The following is a 22,842-nucleotide window of genomic DNA, read 5'->3' as shown; positions in this document are numbered from 1 at the left end:
GTAACATGCACATACACAGGACTGGAAAAAAGTACAAATTAAACCAATTGAGACTTCCCTCTTCATCTGCCTTAGGGCAAAATTCAGAGTTGATGTATAAAGTCGTGTAAATTGCCCCTACTCCTTACATTCAGTTAGTTTCCCTTAGACCTACTTTATATCTGTTCCAGTAGTGTGTAAAAAGAGGCTAAGAAGCTGCAATTTAACACCAAGCAGCTGGAAGAAAGTGGAAGTTGAAGTACAATTGAGGCAATGTAATTACACCTCTTCTTCAAGCTTCTCAACTGCATGAGATCAGGCCCAATTCTCATCTGGATTGTTGACTTCCATGGGAGAGCACTAGGCCCAATAACTAGTGAACACTAGCAAGTGGGACAGCAAAAAGTCTATTCACCATTTATATCCGATGTAATCCCTCAAAATGCAGTTTAAGTAGTGCTGGCCCTTTTTACAGGGGTGAATTTAATCCCTAGTGCTCCTGTGAGGTGAGTATGTATTACTTGCTCCATTTTACAGGCTGAGTTTAACATCTGGTGCCAAATCTCTACTATTTAAGGCAGTCAGTTTAAAAAAAAAAACAGATTTGTAACTATTTAGAATGCAATAACTGTGTTAATGGTTCATTAATGATGATAATAAATAATCTGCGCCTCTGAGGCAAATTTACCTTCTTAAATGATTAACCCAGATAACTTCAAATGTAGAAATATTTTTCTTGTTTGGTAAAAAATAGTAAAATATATATGCTAAAAACGAAGTGTATTGAGATACAGAACTAAAAATAATTGCAATTCATTTTGATTTTAATTTTCTCAATCTACTTACTACACGAAGTGCCATTAATCTTACTTGCTTTGCTAAATGAGAGAACACTTTATAACTGAAGACATTCAGACACAGAAAATACGTATAGTATTGAAAGGCCTTTAGGACCTGATCCAAAGCTCAGTGAAGGCGATGAAAGTCTTTCCATTGACTTCAACAGGTTATAGATCAGGCCTTTAATGCTCATGTGCTAATAATAATATGAGAAGGGCTTTTCACATGCTATTTCCTCTAGAGATCAGATTCAGATATCTGAAATCTGAACTTCCTTTGGATTTTGTGAACAGTAAATAATGGGAGGGAAACAGGTACTGATACATGATCCAGCTACATTTTAGTACTAGGCAGGAAGTGTGAAGAATTTTGAGTGTCAATTCATTGTAATTCACGGAAGCCAACGCTTTTCAAACATACAGCACCTTTGAAAGTGTTAAGTGTCTTGCTTGAAATGTCATACTGGGTATACTGAAAAGGAAGGTGGGGGATGCAGGCAGTCAGAGCAAGCTGAAGTAAACCTTGGGGGGCGGGGGGGGGTAGGGGGAACTGGATAGAACTACAGCAATTTAAAGCTACAGCATTCAGTCTGTATGTTTGAAATAGCCTATTAAGTGCAGTGTGTCCAAATATAATTATTAATACCTACTATTGTGAAGCTTGATCCTATAGGTTTCTGAGTATTCCTGTGAGGTGCCCTCAACTCCTGGTGACTTTAGAGGGAGTTAAGGATAATTAGTACCACCCAGGAACATGTGCTTAAAAATATAAGACAAGATATTTTATGTGTACTTTTCCCCTCTCTATCTTTCTCTATATATAATATAACTGCAAACAACATATATATACACACACAACACACACACTGTATATAGCTCAATTTAATGTGTAGTGTATATATATATAGGGAATGAAGGGAAGGGAAATGAAGGGCTATGTTACAGCAGCCATTACAGCATTAGCAACTATTCCTAAATCAGCAATTATGGGGTGGTCTATTAGGCACATCTGCTCATTGGCATGAAAGTCTTTCCGTTAGTCGACAAGTTGTTTAGCATTTACGTCTCCCAGACTGATGATTAAGCTGTTGCTTAAATAGGTTGAGGACCATATGACCGTGTGTTGAGCATCTCCTTGGGAGCAGACACCAAAGAGAAATGTTTTGCTATGGCTGATTTATTTTAAGGAATACTCCACAGTAATCAGGGGGCAAGATGCAATATGAGGGGCTGGAAATTGATTTATTGTTTCAGTGGTGTAGGCACTATTGTTAATAGCAAATACTTGTGAAAGGCCAGAGTTTTACCTACTACCAAAGGGCCAAATTCTCTGCTGTCTTCCACCCATACAACCTCAATAGGATCATGTGATGTGAAATTGGTATGGCTTTTAGGCCCCAGTTCAGCAAAGCATTTGAACATATGCTTAAGACCACCCCTATTCAGCAAAGCATTTCAGTGTATGCTTAACTTTAAGCAAGGGCCTAAATTCTATTGACATCAATAGGTCTTAAGCACATGCTTAAATGCTTTGCTTAATCAGGATGGATGGCTGAACTGGGACTTGAGCCTTCTGTGTTGACACAGAAGAGTCTAACTGATGGCCTTTTCCTTCAAAAATGAACTTTGCAGAAAAATAATATTTTATCTTAGTTTCTGAAAAATAGTATGTGACTCTGCCTGTGATTAAACTGTATGACTTTCTTACCTGCACTCAGCCCATTCATATGTCTCCAGCAAATAGCCACTTTTTCTTTTAAAACAAACAAACAAACAAACAAAAAAAACCTAGCTTCTCACTGGGATGCCCAACCCTGCTAGGTGCCAAAATATTGGATTTTAAAGTTGTGACATTTTTATTTATAGAAAAGCTATTCTGAATCTGTCTAAAATATGTTAGTTAGGATTTTTCCTTTCCATCAAAGTCTTGCACAGTTAGACTCATGGTAGCTAAGGCTTTACTGGTGCAGGGACATGGAAAGTAGTCACACTATAAAAAAGTTAAACATTTTAAAAACAGGTTTCTGCAAAATATGTGACGTATACAAACTACATGATAAGTGAGCTAAAGGTTTTACTGGCATTGGTTTGAGATGACCTGCATAACTTGTGAATGACTTTAAGACTCATGAGTAATGCACCCATCCCAAACTCATACCAATGAAACCATTATGCCACACTGCCCCATCATTTCTTGTACACATACAATACAAATGCACATCTCTCAGAGCCTCAAATTCTGTGTGAAGCATTATACCTAACTTATGTAGCAAGAACACCAGATTTAGATAGTATAGTTTTTCTCCTGTCATTAGCCCTCTCTGTATCCCTTCTATTTATTTATTTTGATGGTAAATTCAGTTTATTTTACACTTTAGATTTTTGTACTGAATATTCATAAGTGCATAGCAGCAACTGTTGAGAAAAAGCTGGAGGTTTTGGCAGATGGATAATGGACAGGTGGGACTTTTGGCACCCAGGAAAGCGTGGGAGATGGCTTTGGTTTTTGTTACTCAAAGGCAGCTTTGGGTACCGGAAAGCTGATGCACTCTGCTCCTTCTCTCCTACATTTGGGCGGGGTGGAGGGGACTTAACATTTCAGAGGACGGCAGTGATTTAACTACTTCATTGCCAATGCCAGCAATCCTTGACAGCAACCATCAACCCCGCTACACTCCACCCTGATAAATGCCACTTCATCCAACTACGATCTTCAACATTTAATTTCATAGCTTTTCATAGCTAAAATGATCATCAGTGAAATAGTTAATCTTGACTTTTTAAAATGTCCTAGTTCGACCTCAGCGTTACCCCACACTGAACAGAATGGGGTAGTTCCATGCGCTATTGTTTGCATTCACAGGCAGACGTTGCGGTGTGGGTTTTACATTGAGTTCCTTTTTTGTTGTTTGTAATCTTGGGGGTGTTAGCTGCGGGTGTTGCCACAAGGCAGCTTTGTGCTCTCCCTGCCACCATGCATTTTCACAAGGGCCTGTCACGATCCAGTTCGTATAGTGTACTTCTGTATGTACAGTACAGTCACTGCACTATATCAGGATTTCTTACATCAGTTGAAGTTGCGAGTTTGGTTTTCTGAAGTTACTACTGTTCAGACTAAGTAAAAATTGCTTATGCATAATCTGAAAAATCTGTTGGTGGGACAGAGGCATTTTAGACAATACGGCACTGATTCAGCTTGCGCAGACATTTACACCTGTGTGGAGTAAGTGTACAATAAAGTGCTTCTACGGGTGTAAGTGGAGAGTTCCAGTTTGCTAGCATTTCACAGCCAGTTAGCACAGATGAAAATGACTCATAAATGCAAGGCAATGGGGAATCAGGACTCAGGATTCTTGGAGGAATATGCTCACTTTGCTCTATGATGACAGTTTAGTACTAAAGGAGGGAAGTGCCAAGGAACCTGACAACTCTGCAGACCTCTTACGCTCCACAGCTTGGGAAGCCTTCGCATAGGCCACGAAGGAAGAACCCTAATTTCCGTTCAGTTTAACCGTCTCCACAGCTCATTCCTTCAATACTGGAGGAATTTTCTTGACTTTCAAAGCAGGCCAATCTTGTATCTTTGATAATAAATTGGCTGCAGAGTCAACATCCAGTCTTTTACAGCTGGCGTGGCTCAGAAAGCTGCAGCTATTTTCAACTGGACCAGGCCCAAAGAATACAAATGACCATCTAAATGGATGCTACATTTTATAAGTACCTAGCATAACAAATAGCCCTTTTCCTCCATATATAGCCACAAGGATCCATAAGTGAATCTCCAAAGATACTTAAAACTAAAAGTTTCAGAAATGTGTTGTTTCAGTTTTTGTTCTGTTTGATTTTTAGACTGACAAAACATGTCACTTTTCTTAGAACTCAACTGTGATGTTAAGTAATCACTTTCCAAAGGTGCAGTACAGAGCAATCACCTCTCCAGCTGGAACTTCTAGGGAAAGTAGCTCCTATGCCAACCTCAAAAAAAAAGTACAGTTTGTGCTTCCTTTTGGTCCTGGCCAAGTCTACTGAGAGACGCGGGATTATGTGGGAGGACACCCACGGGGCTACCTCTTCCCCAACACCTTTGCACAAGCTAGCTTTAACAGAAGCATTGGCTGAACCATCCTTGAATTTTGGGCCAAATCGCATCATAAGCTGATTGGCACAGGCAGACCACTCTGCCTGCCCAGAACCCCACTGAAGGTAATTGGTCTCGCTGCCGTGGGCTGCTGCTCACCACACAGACTCAAATTTTATAGCATATGTGGACATTGCTGAATAAGTGGAAGTTTGGAATGAGCATTTGACTTTCAGACAAGATTCGACAATACGGTATATCAGACTGATATTGATTAACTATGTTAAGGTGGTCCGTACTCCAGCAAATCAACCACTGACTTTGTTTAGAAAGGTTGTTTGGTTTGAGTAAGGACTGCAGGATCCCACACTCAGTCTTGAGATGCTGAAAAGGATTTTAACCAAGTATAAATAGCCATTTGTTATTACGAAGTGAGGTGACCTTTGTTTGGAGGACACCTCTGTAATGGGGATTTTCTATTATTGTTTATTATTTGTATTGCAGTAGCACAGAATAAAAAAGCACGAATCAGGACGACAGCCCCACTGTGCTAGATACTGTACAAATACTGCCCCCATTTATATGATAATGCATTGTTCGCCTATCTTTCCTGTAGAATTAAGCATTAAAAAGGCACCTCTTTTGACATTCCTATTTATCTACTCATGGAACTACTGGCACCACTTCATAAATTGACAGACTAAAGACTTTCATTAGGTAGAACTCAGACAAGAGAGCATAAAGCCCTTCTTTATTTTAACAAACTGTTTTCCTCATCACCTACCAAGAAACACTGATTCTGGGTATTTTGTAAGTGATTGATGGATTTTGGGCAGATATTGGGACTTAAGGTTAACTAGCAAAAAATAAGCCCTCCTCAGTGGAATTTAATCGGACTAGGTGGGATTTTCCATTTACATTGGCAAATAGAAGCATTACGTATTTGAACTGTTTATTCCGGTAACCTTAGCTAGCTTGAAGAACTGCAACGTTGCTCCTTTGATTGGCTCTGTGCAAAAAAAGATCTTGTGAGGTGGAAAGATCTCCCACTCTTTCTATATTTGGCAGGATCGACCCTATAAAAATGTCCATTTTGCCACACCTCTTATACCCCACTGCAGCTGCTTCCTCTCCTCATCCCACAGTGAGATATTAAAAAGTTTGGATGGTGCCTTCTCCAAGTTTATCTGGATGGACAAAAAAGCCAAGAATGTGCTTGTCAAAGTTACAAATACCTAGGGACCTAAGAGATTTTTATACTAACTGGCTCTTCAGAATACATAGAGGCCTGCCAGCTGAAAATTATTAACTGCTGGCTGAGTAGGGATTGGGAGTGCACTCTATAGGCGATGGAGCAGCAATTATAGGCACCTATATTGGTGGAATTTTTACAGTGTGATAATAGAGCCACCATATGTGTTTTAAATGCTCTTGAAGTGCACTCTTAATATCTGGGACTTTGAGATGTCGAAGTAATTTTCTTTGATACTCCTCTCTTGAAACCCTCAATGATATTTTTTTTTTGTTAGGGTGCCATACAAATCATGCTCACTCCTGTTCCATGTTGACATTCTGAATAACATAGCCTAACATGCAAATAACAAAAATCAGGACTTGGCTCCTTCACACATTTTTTTTTCTGAACATGTCCTTCCACCAGGAATTTATATTTGTGCTGACCTTAGAAGTTGTTTGGAAATTCAATTTGAGCCTTGCTTTGATGCTAGTAGGAAACTTGGCCACTCTTACATGGGCTTTTAAATACAGTAAAACATATGTTTTTCTATTGTTTGTTTTAAGTGCCAGAAAGGTAATTATGAAGTGTTGGGTGCTGATGTCCTGTTTAAGATGTAACGTATGGTAGAAATTATCATCATAGTCAAGAGGAAGATTGAGCTTTCCTAAGATAATGGGCCCCATGATTTATCTCACATCTGCCACATCTTGGGAACTAACTGAAAGAGGTAACTTTAGGATGACGGACAATATCTTTCCGCTGTTTATTTTTGCCTCTCTGACGCTGTACAATAATTTGATGTTTGCTTTTTTACTGAATCTTAGTAAAAACAACATATGTAAAGTAATTAATTCCATCAGTGGTTAATTCTGTTCACAAACGTAATTTCTTGGTGGAGATGTTTAAAGCATCTAATACCCTCTGCTTTTTTTTTTTCTTTGCTGCATTATCCAACATTAACATTTGATTGTCCATTTGCACAGAGAATGTCATTCCCCCAAGGTCTGAAGACCTTTCAGATATAGATGGGTCTACAGCTGGGGTCGGCATAGGTATTATAACCCACATCTTAACCTAGTCAGAGAGAGTGACTACCACATGTTGAACACCGTTCTCAGGGGAAAACAGCCTTTGGCAGAAGTTTTGGGAAATGATAGTATATGCCACAAATGCCAATGTGACCAGCACACTCACATCATTCTCAGAAGTACTGCTCTATGCAGAGATTCCTTCTGGAAACCAGGCCAAATGAGCTGGGCTACATGAGAATGTCTATCTTTTTATTTAGATTGTAGTCCTTTCTCTGAAGAGCTTATTTCCTAGTGTGTGTGTAAAGCACCCAGCACAACAGGCCCCTGATCTCAGTTGGGACTACTAGGTGCTACTGAGGTAATAACAACAACAACAACAATATGCTAGTGTGTGGATGCTGGTATGGTGTTAACATTCATTCAGTTAACAATGGAATGGAATATATTTAAGAATATTCTGATTCTGCACTGAAGAAATGAATGTTGATCTCACAGCAGTGTAATCCTGGAGTACGTTTGCTGAAGTCAGTGGAGCTGCACTGATGTAAAACTAGTACGAGGGGAGAATCACGTCTGTTGACTCCCTGAATTGCACTCTTGGAGGCTTTCATACAGTTTAGAGGTAGAAAGCCTGATTCTGGTCTTATTCACACCAATTTTACACCAGGGTAATTCACCTGATTTCCATGAAGATGTCCCCAATTTACAACAGTGGCAGTGACAGCAAAATTTGCTCCAATATACGCAATTTTCAGAAAGCAAATGGATACTGGAATGTGCTGCTAGGTTTTCATTCCCTTGCCAATCATCTTTTTGTTGTGGACAACAGAGGACATCTTCAGTGCAGTATATGGCCCCCTCTTTCTTTCTGACTGAAAGGCATAAAGCTATAAGTCACGGTGCTGCTGTGTATGTATTTCATGCAGAACCTTTAAAAGCTTTCCCTTCCTGATTGAAACTATCCAGGCCTTTGTGCTAGAATGCTAGGGAAGCACCAGCATTCCCAGCAGCCCAGGTGCCACATGTGATTAACAAGAAGGGTTATGCTCAGATGTTATGTGGATGGGTTCATTATAATTACTGAGAGGTGATCACAAGTATCAATGCCTAGCGCTGACATTACACATCTGCTACAAAGTATCCCCTCACATTCCTCTCCATGACTGTGTAGCAAAGGAAGTCTGAGGTTTTAATTTGACCTAGCAGTCTCAGAAGACTGCTTTTTCTCCCAATGAACTTCCAAAGACATATGTTCATATCTAGCTATCGCTGTACAGTATGTTGAAATAAAAACTTAATTTCCTTTGGAACACAGAATCATCTCATCATATGGTTTTGTCACACCACCCTATAATGCTGGGCTAATTCCACTGCTGTTGTAAGTAGGCACAACTTAATTGAAGTCAGTTGGTTTACCCCACCAGTGGCGAACCAGGTAAAGGTCATCGTGGATTATTATTCAATATTTTATTTGTTGTCACTTACGAGGAAAAATTCATGTAGCACTGTAACTCAGTGTACATGCTTAGGCCATGTCTACACTAAAAAGTTAGGTCGACCCAACTATGTCACTCATGGGTTTGAAAAATCCAAGCCTGACCCGGAAGAGGAATAGGTGCAGGCTCCAACCTCAGGACACCTACCTGCACCTATGTCCAGCACAGAACAAGAGGAAGGGGAGTTGGCACAATATTTTATTCTGTTTAGCCAGGATCTACACATACCATTTTAAACTGTATTAACCATTAAGAAAAACCATACACCTATTTTTATAATTACTTATTTCCATTTTCCAGCTGATAATAGCAATTATGAACTCAGCTCAGGCTACTTCCTGGGGATTAGTTACTAGCTGAGATTTCTCCCATCTGATCATTAATCCTCAGGAAACACCCTGCATCTCCTTCATCCAGTCCTCCAAACTATGGTGTGAATACAAAAAAAGAATAAAATACAAAGGGAAGTGTCATGGGGAAGTAATAAACATGTACTTGATATTGGATCAGTCTAACAAAAATAAATACACTGACATTTGTTTCATACTATTCTATGGAATCCAGCTATGATTTTTAATTTCAAGACATTCAAGTAGAATTCAGATTTAGAGTCCACTGATTCTTTCTGTGCAACCAACTCAGTATTCCTAGTCTCAATTAGTCCAGTCCCTGGCAGGATGAAAGGCAATTTCTTGTAAAATATATTCTTTTCAATTCCTAAGACATAAGTAATTAAGGAAAGTGGATAAATGCTGGATCTTTGGATGATCACATTACATAACACACACAAATTATGGATCTGTCAAAAGACAAGTAGGGAACACTTTGCTACAGTTCTTACTAAAGACTGTAACTGAAAATCAAGTCTTTTGAGTTCAATGGGTGTTTTGCTTAAGAAAGGATGGTAAGATTGAGCTGTTAGAGATCAATATTCCTATTTATTTTTCCCCACCATAATAAATTTCCCTTTGCATTTGATACTAAAGGGCACAAGTTATAAATCTAACAAACATATTTAAATAACAGAAGGTAACTCCACTGGAATAACAAGGGTTTTTTAAGTGTATGCTATTATATTTAGCAAAATTAATGCTATCTGGCATTATTATCTTCACGTTATAAACAAATTACTGCCTTCTAGCTGATGTGATGAAATAATAGGTATGCATAATAAAGACAGAGACGTAAACTTAGAATGCCATTTTATGTACATGTCTTTGAAGCTCCCAACGAAAATCCCGTTTCATTTGCATGTGTGCACGCGCATGTATAAAATGGGTCTGGAGCGGTACTATTTATAGAAAATGTAAATTAAGTTTTGAATAACTGACCAGTCTTTATTAGCCTCTCATGTTTAGAGTTTCATGAAGCATGGTCTTATTTCTGAGCAGACCACCAGAATTAGTTAGCATGAATGTTACTGCATATTGTAAAACGTCTCTCTCATATTTATAACATCCCTGTACCCACTGTCTAATGCATTCCAGCTAGAGATCATACATTTTGCATATGATCGGGTGAGCCTGCTAATACCTTTAGGTTCTTATACTGCATGCTATCTGAGTACCTATTGATTTTAATTTCAGATATAATTTAAGTTGTTCCTCAGGGGAGGAAGATTACAACAAACTCAGGTATGTAATCAGGCCAGGATGAAAGGCTTCCAACTAACAATATTGTTGTATGAAAGATTCTGGATGTTTCTGAAAACGTGCACATTTAAACATTAATGCGTTGAGCCTCGACTCTGCAAACACTTAAGTGCATGCTTAACTAAAACACATGACTAATTCCACTGAAGTCAATGTGACTATGGACAAAAAAACGTTAAGTATGTGCTTAGGTGTTTGCAGAATGAGGGCTTGGAGAGCAGGAAACTGAGAAGAGTGATGAGAAATTCCATGGTCTCCTCCTACTTCACAGAGCAGGGTAAGATGACAGGATGGTAAAGGTCTGTACTCTGTCCATTCTGGTGCTCCCACGGGTACTGCCACATTTGGAATTGCACTACTGGTAATGTGAGAATGGAAAATTTCCCCCAAAAATATTAGCAGAGATACAGCCAGAATGTGGTGACTAGTTGGGTAAACTTCCAGTTGAGTTGACAGAGTTGAGCTTTAAAGCAAAAAGGGAATAACTAAATGAAGCTTTGTGTTTCAAAAGCACCTTCTGTGTATCAAAGCACCTTTTCTGGGAGTTCAGATGCAATTCCCTACTGATTCTGTTTCCTTCTCAACCTTCTCATCCCTGCCTCAGAGACTGACAATAAGGGGGTTTTGGTCTCTTTTAAACAATTTTTTAAAGTTTTTTTTTAAATGTCATTTTTTCTTTTTAACGAATAATTGTGTTAAAAGTGTGTAGCTTGAAGAGAGCAGAGTTGTCATCAAAACACTGCAGGTGTGAAAAGTCACACACTGCTTACTATGCTTCAAATGGAAGCCTTAGTTATGGTTTGGCCCTTCTGTGATGTCTTCCTTCCAACTCTAGTAGATTGTTCTGTGATTTTTCACGATTCAGAGAGCAAATAGATGGTGGACAGCTGTCACAATGCCTGTAAATATTTAGCCACAAACCATTGCACACAATGGAAGATTGGATGTATTTTAAATAGAGATGCATTGGGCAACCTGAAAACCCATTTATTCCATTCTGGCAGATAGACATTTAACGTCAATGAATCAAGTACTGTGTTTCAATGGGTTAACTGAATTTATAAATATCTGTTTCACAGCAACACGGTTATGCAGTATAAATGTGTGTCATTTTAGCATTATCTCTAATTTTTTTCCATTGTACACTTTAACATATCTATGGGTAAATCAAATGGGGAGAGCGACTGCTGCTGGTAGTTTTAAATATTAAACAAACACTTCAAAATCTATTACTTTCCATCAGTACCTGTCTTTCAGTGAGGTCCAGATTTACTGCTATCTCATATCTCCTCAGCCTGGTCAGGTAGTTATGATGGGCAAACTCTGCTTCTAGCTCTCTGATTTGCTCCTTGGTAAAGGCTGTCCTTTCCTTCCTAGGCTTACTGTTGACCTCTGATTTGTAATTTCCTTCCTGGGAATCTGAAACAAAGGAGAGATAAAAGTGAAAGTTATGACAAGGGTTTGATTTATTAGGAACTAAACCCCACAGATTAAGGCTGTGCTCATCCTCTACATGAGCACCTCAAAAACTTCCCTGCCCTGGAATAACAGAAGCACACTGGCTTTGATACAAATGGACCCTCCACTGCCACAGAGCAGAGTAGCAGACGTTTTCCCAAGAATCCTGAATGTAACTAAAGAACTAGCACTGAATAGGATGAATCTTCTAGCTAGTGACCTACTGGATGGCATGTCAAGGGTTGGCTCTATTCTATTATTTCACTGACATGTCAAGCAAAGCTATCCCTATCAGAGGGCATACTTTCAATTTTATCCAATTACAGCTTTACAGAAATAAAATAAATAAGAGACGAACATGTGAAATCCAGTCAAAAGCATGATGATGAAATGGATGAGCACCAACTGCAGAATCATAAGGTGCTTCCCCCAAGCATGCCCAGAAGTAGACATACCATGAACCCCCAAACTTTTAGATACGCAATAGAAAGTAGTGCTGCCACCATAGCCCATACCCTAAACTATTCTTGCTGAAGATGCAGGGAAATTATCTCTGCCATGATCACAACAGTGAAAATCCTCTCACAACCCTCATAGTTTCAGTTACTCTCACAGAAAAATATCAGGGGTCTGATGCAAAGCTACTAAGTCAATGAGTCTTTCCATTATCATCAATGGGCTTTGAACCAGGCCCCATTTGAATAAGTGCTATGATCTGATTGTTGACGTTCCTCAAATTTTGTCCCATAAAATGTCTTTTGCTTTATCTTTTTCAAATCGGGGCATGTCACAATACCTGTAAGTTCAACATTAGTAGGCGTGCAGCATGAGAATCATTTGTCAACTCCTGGCCTCATGAACCATCTCAAAAATGTCACAGATACATTCACACTTCAGCTGCTGATTTAAATAGAAACCTGCATCAATTTCCAAATGGACAGACGCATAAGGAGTCTCTCTATGATGTTCTAGGTCAGATGAGTCATTAGCATGCTTGAAATAGCCTACCAGACCACTGAGCCCAATAACAAAACTATTAACAATTATGCAGGTTTATAAGAGTAGAATGAGAGTGGGTTTGGGGTCAGTATTACCCTGTTGCTTGAAAAAAAAAAAAAACGATCAGTGGCTTTCGTGCAAAAATTAGTGAGAAATCTTAATGAATGATTCAATGCTACAGTCACAGGTTTATGCTGCCATAGGCTATAGGTTCAAATCCCAATGGAGTAATTTAAAGAACAAAACCAAACCCAATATCAGTGATATCATGGTGATGGCCAGGATATAAGAATGTAAACTGAATAGGGGGAAATGTTTTTATTTGATGCAAAATATAAATTTCCAGTACCTCATTATGGATGAGACTGTGTCCTGTCCCTGTGCAGTTGAGAAGGTGAGAGTAGAATGGAGAGAGGTAAAAAACAGCCTTCTCCCACTGCTCCACTGAAAGCAAAAGCTAGACAAGAGCTGGACAAGGGGAGCACAGCTCCTTCCTAATAACCTAGGGTGCAAATTACCTCAAAAATGGCGGGAAGGAACCTGAGTCATGCTCCCCTCTTCCTTCTGTTCTAGCCTGCAGAGTGTGTTGCATCAGCCAATTGGGGGCGCCACCAGGAAGCATAATTCTGCCCAAAAGTTTCAGCATGCTGGCATACACACTGCATTTCCTTCTTGGAATTGCTCAACTGCTGCAGCTCTGCCACACCCCAATTCAGGTCCATGTGTAATTTACAAATCTCATTCCATATACTTGAATCCTTATATGAGCACTCTCCATGCATCCCTTTAGATGGAAGCCTAAACCATCTTTTTTAGGATTATAAGTGATAGTTACACTTAGAATCATAGAAATGTAGGACTGGAAGGGACCTCAAGAGGTCACTTAGTCCAGTCCCCTGCACTCATGGCAGGACTAAGTATTATCTAGACCATCCCTAACAGGTGTTTGCCTAACCTCCTCTTAAAGATCTCCAATAATGGAGATTCCACAACCTCCAATTTTTCCAGTGCTTAACCACCTGACAGTTAGGAAGTTTTTCCTAATATCCAACCTTAACTGCCCTTGCTGCAATTTAAGCCCATTGTTTCTTGTCCTATCCTCAGAGGTTAAGGAAAACAATTTCTCCCTCCTCCTTGTAACAACCTTTTATGCACTTGAAAACTGTTATGTCCCTCTCAGTTTTCTCTTCTTCAAGTCCAGTTTTTTCAATCTTCTCTCATAGGTCATGTTTTCTAGACCTTTAATCATTTTTGTTGCTCTTCTCTGGACTTAAATTTTCTGAAATGTAGCACCCAGAACTGGACACAATACTCCAGTTGAGGCCTAATCAGCGTGGAGTAGAGCGGAAGGATTACTTCTTGTGTCTTGCTTACACCACTCCTGCTAATATATCCCAGGCTGATGTTTGCTTTTTTTTTGCAACAGTGTTATGCTGTTGACTAATATTTAGTTTGTGATTCACTATGACCTCCATATCCCTTTCTGCAGTACTCCTTCCTAGGCAGTCATTTCCCATTTTGCAGGTATATAACTGATTGTTCCTTCCTAAGTGGAGTACTTTGCATTTGTCCTTATTGAATTTTGTCCTATTTACTTCAGGCCATTTCTCCAGTTTGTCCAGATCACTTTGAATTTCAGTCCTACCCTCCAAAGCATTTGCAGCCCCTCCCAGCTTGATATTGTCCAGAAACTTTGTAAGTGTATTCTCTATGCTATTATCTAAATCATTGATGAAGATACAGAACGGAACTGGACCCAGAACTAATCCCTGCGGGACCCCACTTGATATGCTCTTCCAGCTTGATTCTGAACCACTGATAACTACTCTCTGGGAACAGTTTCGCAACCAGTTATGCACCCACCTTAAAGTAGCTCCATCAAGGTTGTATTTCCCTAGTTTGTTTATGAGAAGGTCATGAGAGGCAGTATCAAAACCCTTACTGAAGTCAAGATATGAAACATCTACCACTTCCCCTCTATCCAGAAGGCTTGTTACCCTGCCAAAGAAAGCTACTGTGTTGGTTTAACATGCTTTGTTCTTGGCAAATCCATGCTGAGACTGTTACTTATCACCTTATTCTCTTCTAGGTATTTGCAAATTGATTTCTTAATTATTTGCTCCATTATCTTTGCAGGTATGGAAGTTAAGCTGACTGGTCTGTAGTTCACCAGCTTGTCCTTATTTCCCTTTTTATAAATTGGGACTATATTTGCTTTTTTCCAGTCCTCTGGAATCTCTCCCGTCTTCCATGACTTTTAGAAGATAATTGCTAATACCTCAGATACTTTCTCAGTCAGCTCCTTGAGTATTCTAGGATGAATTTCATCAGGCCTTGGTGACTTGAAGACATCTTGCACAGGCATGAACTCTTTCCTTATATAGCTCTGAACATATATTGATCCTACATGAACCGCAGCAATGTTGTTCACAAGGTTGATAACCACAATGGTAGTTTGATTGTGGAGTATTTAAGCACTGCTTCATGCTTTAGTATTAAACACTGAGGATTGGTCTATACTAGAAAATGTATACTGATATAACGATATCAGTGGCAGGGTGTCATGTTTTTATTGATGCAGTTATAAGGTACCTTTATATCCATATAACTGTGGTTATACTAGGGCTTTTACCAGTATAGCTTATTTCAGTCCTGAACCAGAAGAAGTTATACAGGTATATGCACTTTTACACTGCTGTGACTATGTCCACAGCAGGTGGGTTTTGGCACTTTAACTCTACCAGTATAGTTAAAATGGCAAAATTTCCAATATAGAGAAGCCCTAATTCAAGGCAGTTAATAGTGACTTCCTGCAGAAGGGGTAATGCTCAGGATGTAAAGGCCATAAACAAGGGGGTCTTTTCATCTTGATTCATGCAGTATGTCTCCCAATTATGGTAAAAGGAATATTCTGAGGAGAGAGAGAGAGGAGAGGAGACAACTCCAGGTATGCACACATATTAATCAGTAGAAGAATAATTTTGATTAAAATCCTTTGAATAACACTGAGTTCCTGTGAAAAAAAAATCCCTCCCCTTCTGCGTGGCATGAGCTCTAAGATTGGACACATTCATCATTCTGTCAAAGTCTCTAAGACTTTTTTGATCTGAGAAGTATGCTTCATAGTACCACCTACAGTTAAGCAGAAAGTAACTCTTGGTGCCATGTGTCATAAATATAAAGGGAAGGGTAAACCCCTTTAAAATCCCTCCTGGCCAAAGGAAAAATCCTCTCACCTGTAAAGGGTTAAGAAGCTAAAGGTAACTTCGCTGGCACCTGACCAAAATGATCAATGAGGAGACAAGATACTTTCAAAAGCTGGGAGGAGGGAGAGAAACAAAGGGTCTGTGTCTGTCTGTATGCTGCTTTTGCTGGGGATAGACCAGGAATGGAGTCTTAGAACTTTAGTAAGTAATCTAGCTAGGTATGTGTTAGATTATGATTTCTTTAAATGGCTGAGAAAAGAACTTTGCTGAATAGAATGACTATTCCTGTCTGTGTGTCTTTTTTGTAACTTAAGGTTTTGCCTAGAGGGATTCTCTATGTTTTTAATCTAATTATCCTGTAAGGTATCCTGATTTTACAAAGGGGATTTCTTTACTTCTATTAAAAGTCTTCTTGTAAGAAAACTGAATGCTTTTTCATTGTTCTCAGATCCAAGGGTTTGGGTCTGTGGTCACCTATGCAAATTGGTGAGGATTTTTACCAAACCTTTCCCAGGAAGTGGGGTGCAAGGGTTGGGAGGATTTGGGGGGAAAGACGTGTCCAAACTACGTTTCCCAGTAAACCCAGTTAGAGTTTGGTGGTGGCAGTGGAGATCCAGGGACAAGGGATAAAATTAATTTGTACCTTGGGGAAGTTTTAATCTAAGCTGGTGAAAGTAAGCTTAGTTGGTTTTCATGCAGGTCCCCACATCTGTACCTTAGAGTTCAGAGTGGTGGAGGAACCTTGACACCATGGCATTTGGGAAAGACACTGATGACAATTCTTTACTGCAAGCATATGGGTCATCACAGAGAACAGTAAATGAACTAAGAATGCAGTACAACCTTAATGATAAAAAAAATACATCTCAGTGAGACAAGTCATCCTTTGGATAATGGTATTTGTAGGTCAAAGTCAAAACTTTAGGTTTTAAACTTGTGAAAGTCAGGAATTCAGAATCTAAATCCCAAGCCCCTAGGATACTGGTGCACAAAGAGGCAAATGTAACTGTCACACAAGCACATAAGAAGTATTTCTCCTAATCATGCTTGCTAGCATGCAGCCTGAATGGTGAGTTTAGGACAGCCAGTAACATTAGCCCATGCGGATCCTGTGTGAAACTAAAGTTGCTGGGGCAATTTGTTATTTAGACGTACCTACCATTACTGGATACTAGTAAATGTCACACTGTATGTTTTTGAGAGCAGTAGTTCTGTAAGCAGTATGTTTTCATTGGCAGATTGGCACACTGGTAAAGTCTGCATTTTTGTGAGGGTTTTTGTTTTGTTTTGTTTTTGGCCTCTCACAGAGAGCTGATGTCATTGAGGGTGCAGTGTTTGGTAAAGCATGCTTTAACTGGCCTTCACACTGGAAGCATCCAACATGGCTTGCAAATCAATGACTGTGTTTCAAGGATTGTCATTCACCCCTTTCTTTGCCTGGGCACAGCACTCTAGAGTCTGGACTGTCTTGTTTGGTGACTCTTCATGCACACACTGATTGCTAGAGCACAGTCTAAGCCTGTTTACATTTCATATAATGACAGTTATAGTTATCTACCAGTAGGGCAGCTTAAATTAATTTGCTTGGCTGCAGTACCAGCAGCAAAACCATTGCATCTTAAGGAAGAATTCAAATCACTTTTGCCACAGCTACTACAGCTACTGAGGGCTTTGGCTGCTTAGGGTTTCCTATGGTGCTTATCACAGTAATCTTTAGGTGCTAGAGTCATACATTCTAGAGCTGAGAGATTAAATTAATTTTTCTTTGTACTCATTGCTAGTAGCCATAAGAATGTTCAGTGAATACAAGGAAGGACCCTATCACGAACTTCTAGTTGCTAGTCTTTTCATTGTGCCAACATTTACCCTCTTCATGTCACTGGAAATGCTGAGAAAACTCAGACTAAGTAATAATTTGTTATCAACAATCTGACTGAATTAGTTCATCTTTGTATATTTCCTGATGAATCTCTGATTTCATAAACACAGGCATGAGAAAAATGTTAAATTGTGTTTAATTTATTTTAAACATTTATATCTTCTATAGCACCATGTGATGTTCAAAGAACCTTGAGAAAAAACACATGATAAATACAAATACAACTAAATGCTAAAATTGGAAAAGTACACAGAAACGTTAGACACCAAGCACACTCCTCTTAGTAACTACGTTTACACAACAGAATGATTAAACTTCTAGGGACTCTGTTGAAACAAAAGTTTGGACATCACTCAAGTTTCAAATCCAACATCAACTAAGTGTATTGCTTGATTCTGAAATTTAGTTAGTTAAATGCCCACAAGGTGTATATCACTGTGTTTGTTTACAAGTAGTTTAAGATAATTACACAGCATAGTAATTATGCTGGCAAAGAGTGAGTCAATGGGGTTCTGCGTAGCATTTTAAGGCATCTAAAAAAATAAATACTCAAAAATCAGGCATCAAAAATCCAGAAAATATGGTGGATTTAGAAGGTGTCATGTCAATTATAAACTTCTACAGACCTTTGATTTTCTCTCTGTTTCAGTGCTTTTTATTGTGGTTTGTGCACAAATCTCTCTTTTTCTCCCTATTCATTTCAGGCTACTCAGAATTATGTTTTTTGGACTTGTTACTAATATAAACTTTGCTTGTTTTAAATTTCCATAGTAGTAAATCTAGGGGTGTTTTTTTCTGGAATGCTTCTTTTTTAACAGTCTCTAAAAAGGCAACATTGGGAGATCCCATCTTTTTTGTTATCTTAAGGACTATGTTCATATCACCTGACTGGTTTGTCTTTGGTGGAAAATGGGTGGGAAACTTGGAAGAGATTTTTGGCAGATTTCATGTAGCTTACATCTGTTTTGCAGCTGTTGCAATTGAGGCAAAAAAAAAAAAAAAACACACAACCACCCACCCTCAGTTTTCTTTTACTGGCTAGAGCCTATGCCAAATGGTAGGTGTAAAGGCAGAGAACAAAGTCTAGTGGGAACCTAAATTACACTCCCTTCCCCCCAAAAAACACAAAATATTTACATCTGGTCCATAACATGTTACGTAAAACACAGTAATCTACATTGTGTGTCGTCCCCACCCTCAAACTCAGGCATACTTTCAGAAAATGTAGGCCAGTATTCAGATACTGGTTGGTGGACAATCTTTCTTTTGTAAACCTTTGCTCTTTGGGACTATGCTAATACAAATAGTCTGACACGATTGTGAAACATACAAATCACCCTCCCAGGATTGTTCTGTCTGCTTTTTAGAACTCTAGGTCTGTAATTTCACCCAGTACAGTAAGATGTGCTGGTTCACTGGTGGCAGAATGTACTATCTGGACAAATATCATTAAGGCAAGACTGATTGTACAGCGGGTTACCTGAGGGTAGGAACGTTACCTTGGTTAAATTATTAGTATATTGTTTAACAAAGTCTGGAAAAAAGGTTATGAAAGACCATCTCCATCTGTGCTAGTCTGACACAAAAGTTAGCTTTCTATTTTACTCTAAAGAAACATTGTTGTCAACCTAATTCTTACGGTGTTACCAAAATTCCTGTATCTCTTCCCAGCACCGTTACATCAGTGAAATAAATAGTCATGCCACATATACTTTAGACCCTGGTAAAAATGGAGTAATGCAGTGGTAAATCTGCCCCACAGTATGTAGAAAGCATATGAATTCCCTGCTGGCAATGTTTTCTCCATGAATAGCACCCACCTTGATATCTTTGCTTTTGAGGCGTAACTGAAAGAAGGCCACTAACACAAGAACAAATATTTACTTTGTGCCACATTATTTATTTACTGCACTCCACCAGCATGCTCAACCCAGCAGTAATGTAAAAAGATCCTGCTCTAAAGAGGACAAAGTCAAAATCATATGTAAAAACATGAAAAGTGTCCACCCTTTGCTTGGCTTCTTTCAGCAAGTGGCCAAACGCTGGCTTTATGGACGGAAGTGGACTTTCAGTTAGTATTTGCAATATAAAAAAATTCTGCATGCAAGAATAATCAAAATAAATAAAACTGCTGGTTTTTCATTAGAGGTTTCATAGATAGTTGCCTGGTTAGCTAGGGTCAGATTGTGATACCGATACTCACACTGAGTAGTGTGTTATTTCATGAGTAGTCCCATTGACTTCAGTGGGACAACCCAAGGAGAAATGTACTTACTATTCAACAGGAAAAAGGCCCATCAGAATTTGGCCCCTAAAATTTTCTTTTTAAGGGCTGGATTGTGTAACTCTTATTCATATTGATGAGCATCTACTCCTGCAACTAGTCTCATTGAAATTTGTGGGCTCTCTGATGTGACAAAGCGCTTGCCAACACAAAAGTTGCACAATCTATTCCCACATGTATATTTCATTGTAACTTTATTGTGATGTTGTATAAACCAAATACTCTTAATTGCATACTTTCTTATAATGGTCTTCAAGTGCTTGTGGAGTGCAACTACTACACACTGTTTACTTTAAAATGGAGCAATCTTATCATGACAATCTTGTTACTTCATAGTGACTTAACATTGCATGAAGCAGTGTTTCTTTCTAGCTTAATTCCTCCACAGTCACTTAAACCACTATCCTGTAAACAAAAGCTTTATAGATTCTAAACATCAACAGGACTCTACAGTGGTATGTCGTTCAGTGCCAAATACCTATTACTTTTTTCTAAGACATTAATTGCATAAAACTTAATGAAAATTTAATTTGTCTCCTTGATAAATAGCTTCAAAAATAATAAAATTGAAATACATTTTTCTTCCCCTAACAAATGTAAAGGACTGCACATTTTGGTGGCAGGTTTTTTTTTGTTTTTGTTTTTAACCACACACTGCATGGCCTGACCACTTCTGATATTTTAGGTTTGTATAGTCCCTGTCTACACAATAATATGAAATGCCCTAATTTTTCAGTGTACAAGCAAAACATCGGCATACAGTCCCAGTTTAGACCCTATTGTTTTGCCAGTGACTACAATAGGAGCGGAACTGGGCTGACAGTTGCTGGTTGCATTATTTACACCATATGGGACGGCACGCAAAAGTGTAGGATGGAAAGCGTAGGAGGTATGAGTTCTTGTATGAGTTTTAAATAAAGGGCTAAACCATGCAAAAGCTGATGGGTAAACCATTAGTTGCCCAGCAAACTTTCCCACTTTCCTATTGCAAGCAGGATTACCAAATCCTGCTATATCTCTGAATCTTGAGATACTAATTTAAAAACAAGCAAGCAACTTGCATTCCTTTCGAATACGTCCACTCTATAGATATAACAACTCATACTCTAACCTGGTGTAAAACAGTGTGGCTTCACTGAAGTTAATGGAGTTGCACTGATTTATATTGCTGTGTACAGGCAGTACAGATTAGCTTATCCGAGAGCATCATAAAAAGTATAGAGTCTTAAACTGGTCAATAATACTGAAGATGTTGCTGGAGCAGCAATTTACCACAGACACTTACCGAATTCTTCTTTGAAATATTTGAAAAAACAGCTCCTCCTCCATTACCATAATTCACAACCCTGCATGTGAAAATGGGCAGATCTGCATAGTAGCATTTGTAGGATGTCAAAATTACACAAAATCTTCTTTTCATAGTAATGAAAGCAAACACTGATTGGCTTATTGAGTTAATGCTTTCTAAACCAGCCTGTGACAATTTACAATTTAAAAGACAGCCTCATATCCCCTCTCAATAAAACCGTAGATTGACTCAGCAAAACATGGATATTTGGAAACATACTATAAACTGCCCTATGCCATTATCTACCTTCCATGGCTGCCAACATTTTTCGTTATTACTGCCTCCTGAAAGTGGCAGTCCAGGAATTACGTTACAGTGTTGGAAACACTGATTCACTACCATTGTGATGTCTAGGCTTTTTGGAGTATCTGCAGTACCTATGTGGAATGCGTGTATTTCTGTAAGTTCAAGTTCTCCACCCAACCACATCTGTATATCACATATATCTGGTGTGGCCAAACTGTTGCTTGTGAGCTACATGCGGCTCTTTTACAGTTATAGTGTGGCTCGTGGAGCCCCCACAAACCCCCCCCCTATTCTCCACCCACCAGACTTGGGGGTGGGGGAGCTCGGGGTTTCTGTCCTGTGACAGGATGGTGGAATTAGAGGCTTCTGCCACACGGGGAGGGGGGTGGTCTTGGGGCTTTAGACCTGCATCCCAGTAGGGGCCGCCCCGCAGGGCAGGTTGTGTGTGTCTTTCAGCTCTCGAACTTCTGAAGATTATCGTATGTGGCTCGGAGGGTCAGTAAATTTGGCTACCCCTGACATATATGTTTTTATCTATTGCTTCAATCCTGCAAACACTTAAGCCTGTGCATGCATAACCCAGGCCTGCTTGGTGTGGCACTCTGTCCCACTCCAGTGGCACCTAGCCCAGCTAGTGATTGATGAGTCTGCTACAGCCTTGGCTAAGAGCCATGTGACTTTTAGCTCATGCGGTAGAGGCTCATGCATTTAACTCCAGAGGTCCCAGATTCAATCCCGCCCACTGAGGACCAGGATCTGTCGGCATTACACATGACTTAAATCATGTGAGGAGCTCCACTGAAGTCAATTGGATTACTCATACGAGTGACATTACACAAGCTTAACTGTTTTCAGGACTGGCGTTGATATTTGAAAAGTCTTGTAAATTAATGGAAACACATGTAGTTTGATTCTAAAGGTTCTCTTTGCTCTCTCCCTCTCTTTTAAACACAGTGTGGGGGACTGCATCTTAATAGGGAGATTGTATAGTGGAACCTCTAACCGCCATTTTGGATTGTGGGGACAACATTCCTCCCATTGACCATTGTATAATATCTGAGTTCTGTGGAGATTGTTGATATTAAGATCATATTTATTTTTAGTGTTAGT

The 22,842-nt window shown here is 39.2% G+C and overlaps 1 protein-coding gene across 2 annotated transcripts in view; it reads right to left on the bottom strand.

Moving 5' to 3' along the window:
- Positions 1–22,842, bottom strand: part of MEOX2 (mesenchyme homeobox 2) — a 72,157-nt gene that overhangs the window by 4,778 nt on the left and 44,537 nt on the right. For both annotated transcript variants that reach the window (XM_007069496.4, XM_043541123.1), the window contains exon 3: positions 11,559–11,731. In XM_007069496.4, the coding sequence (XP_007069558.2) occupies positions 11,559–11,731 (173 nt within the window). The remainder of the gene's footprint in view (positions 1–11,558; positions 11,732–22,842) is intronic.

The sequence above is a fragment of the Chelonia mydas genome, chromosome 2 (genome assembly GCF_015237465.2).
Source record: "Chelonia mydas isolate rCheMyd1 chromosome 2, rCheMyd1.pri.v2, whole genome shotgun sequence".
In the NCBI taxonomy this organism is placed as follows: Eukaryota; Metazoa; Chordata; order Testudines; family Cheloniidae; genus Chelonia; species Chelonia mydas.
Note: the sequence above shows the minus strand (reverse complement) of the source record. Positions and strands in the feature narration are given on the sequence as shown.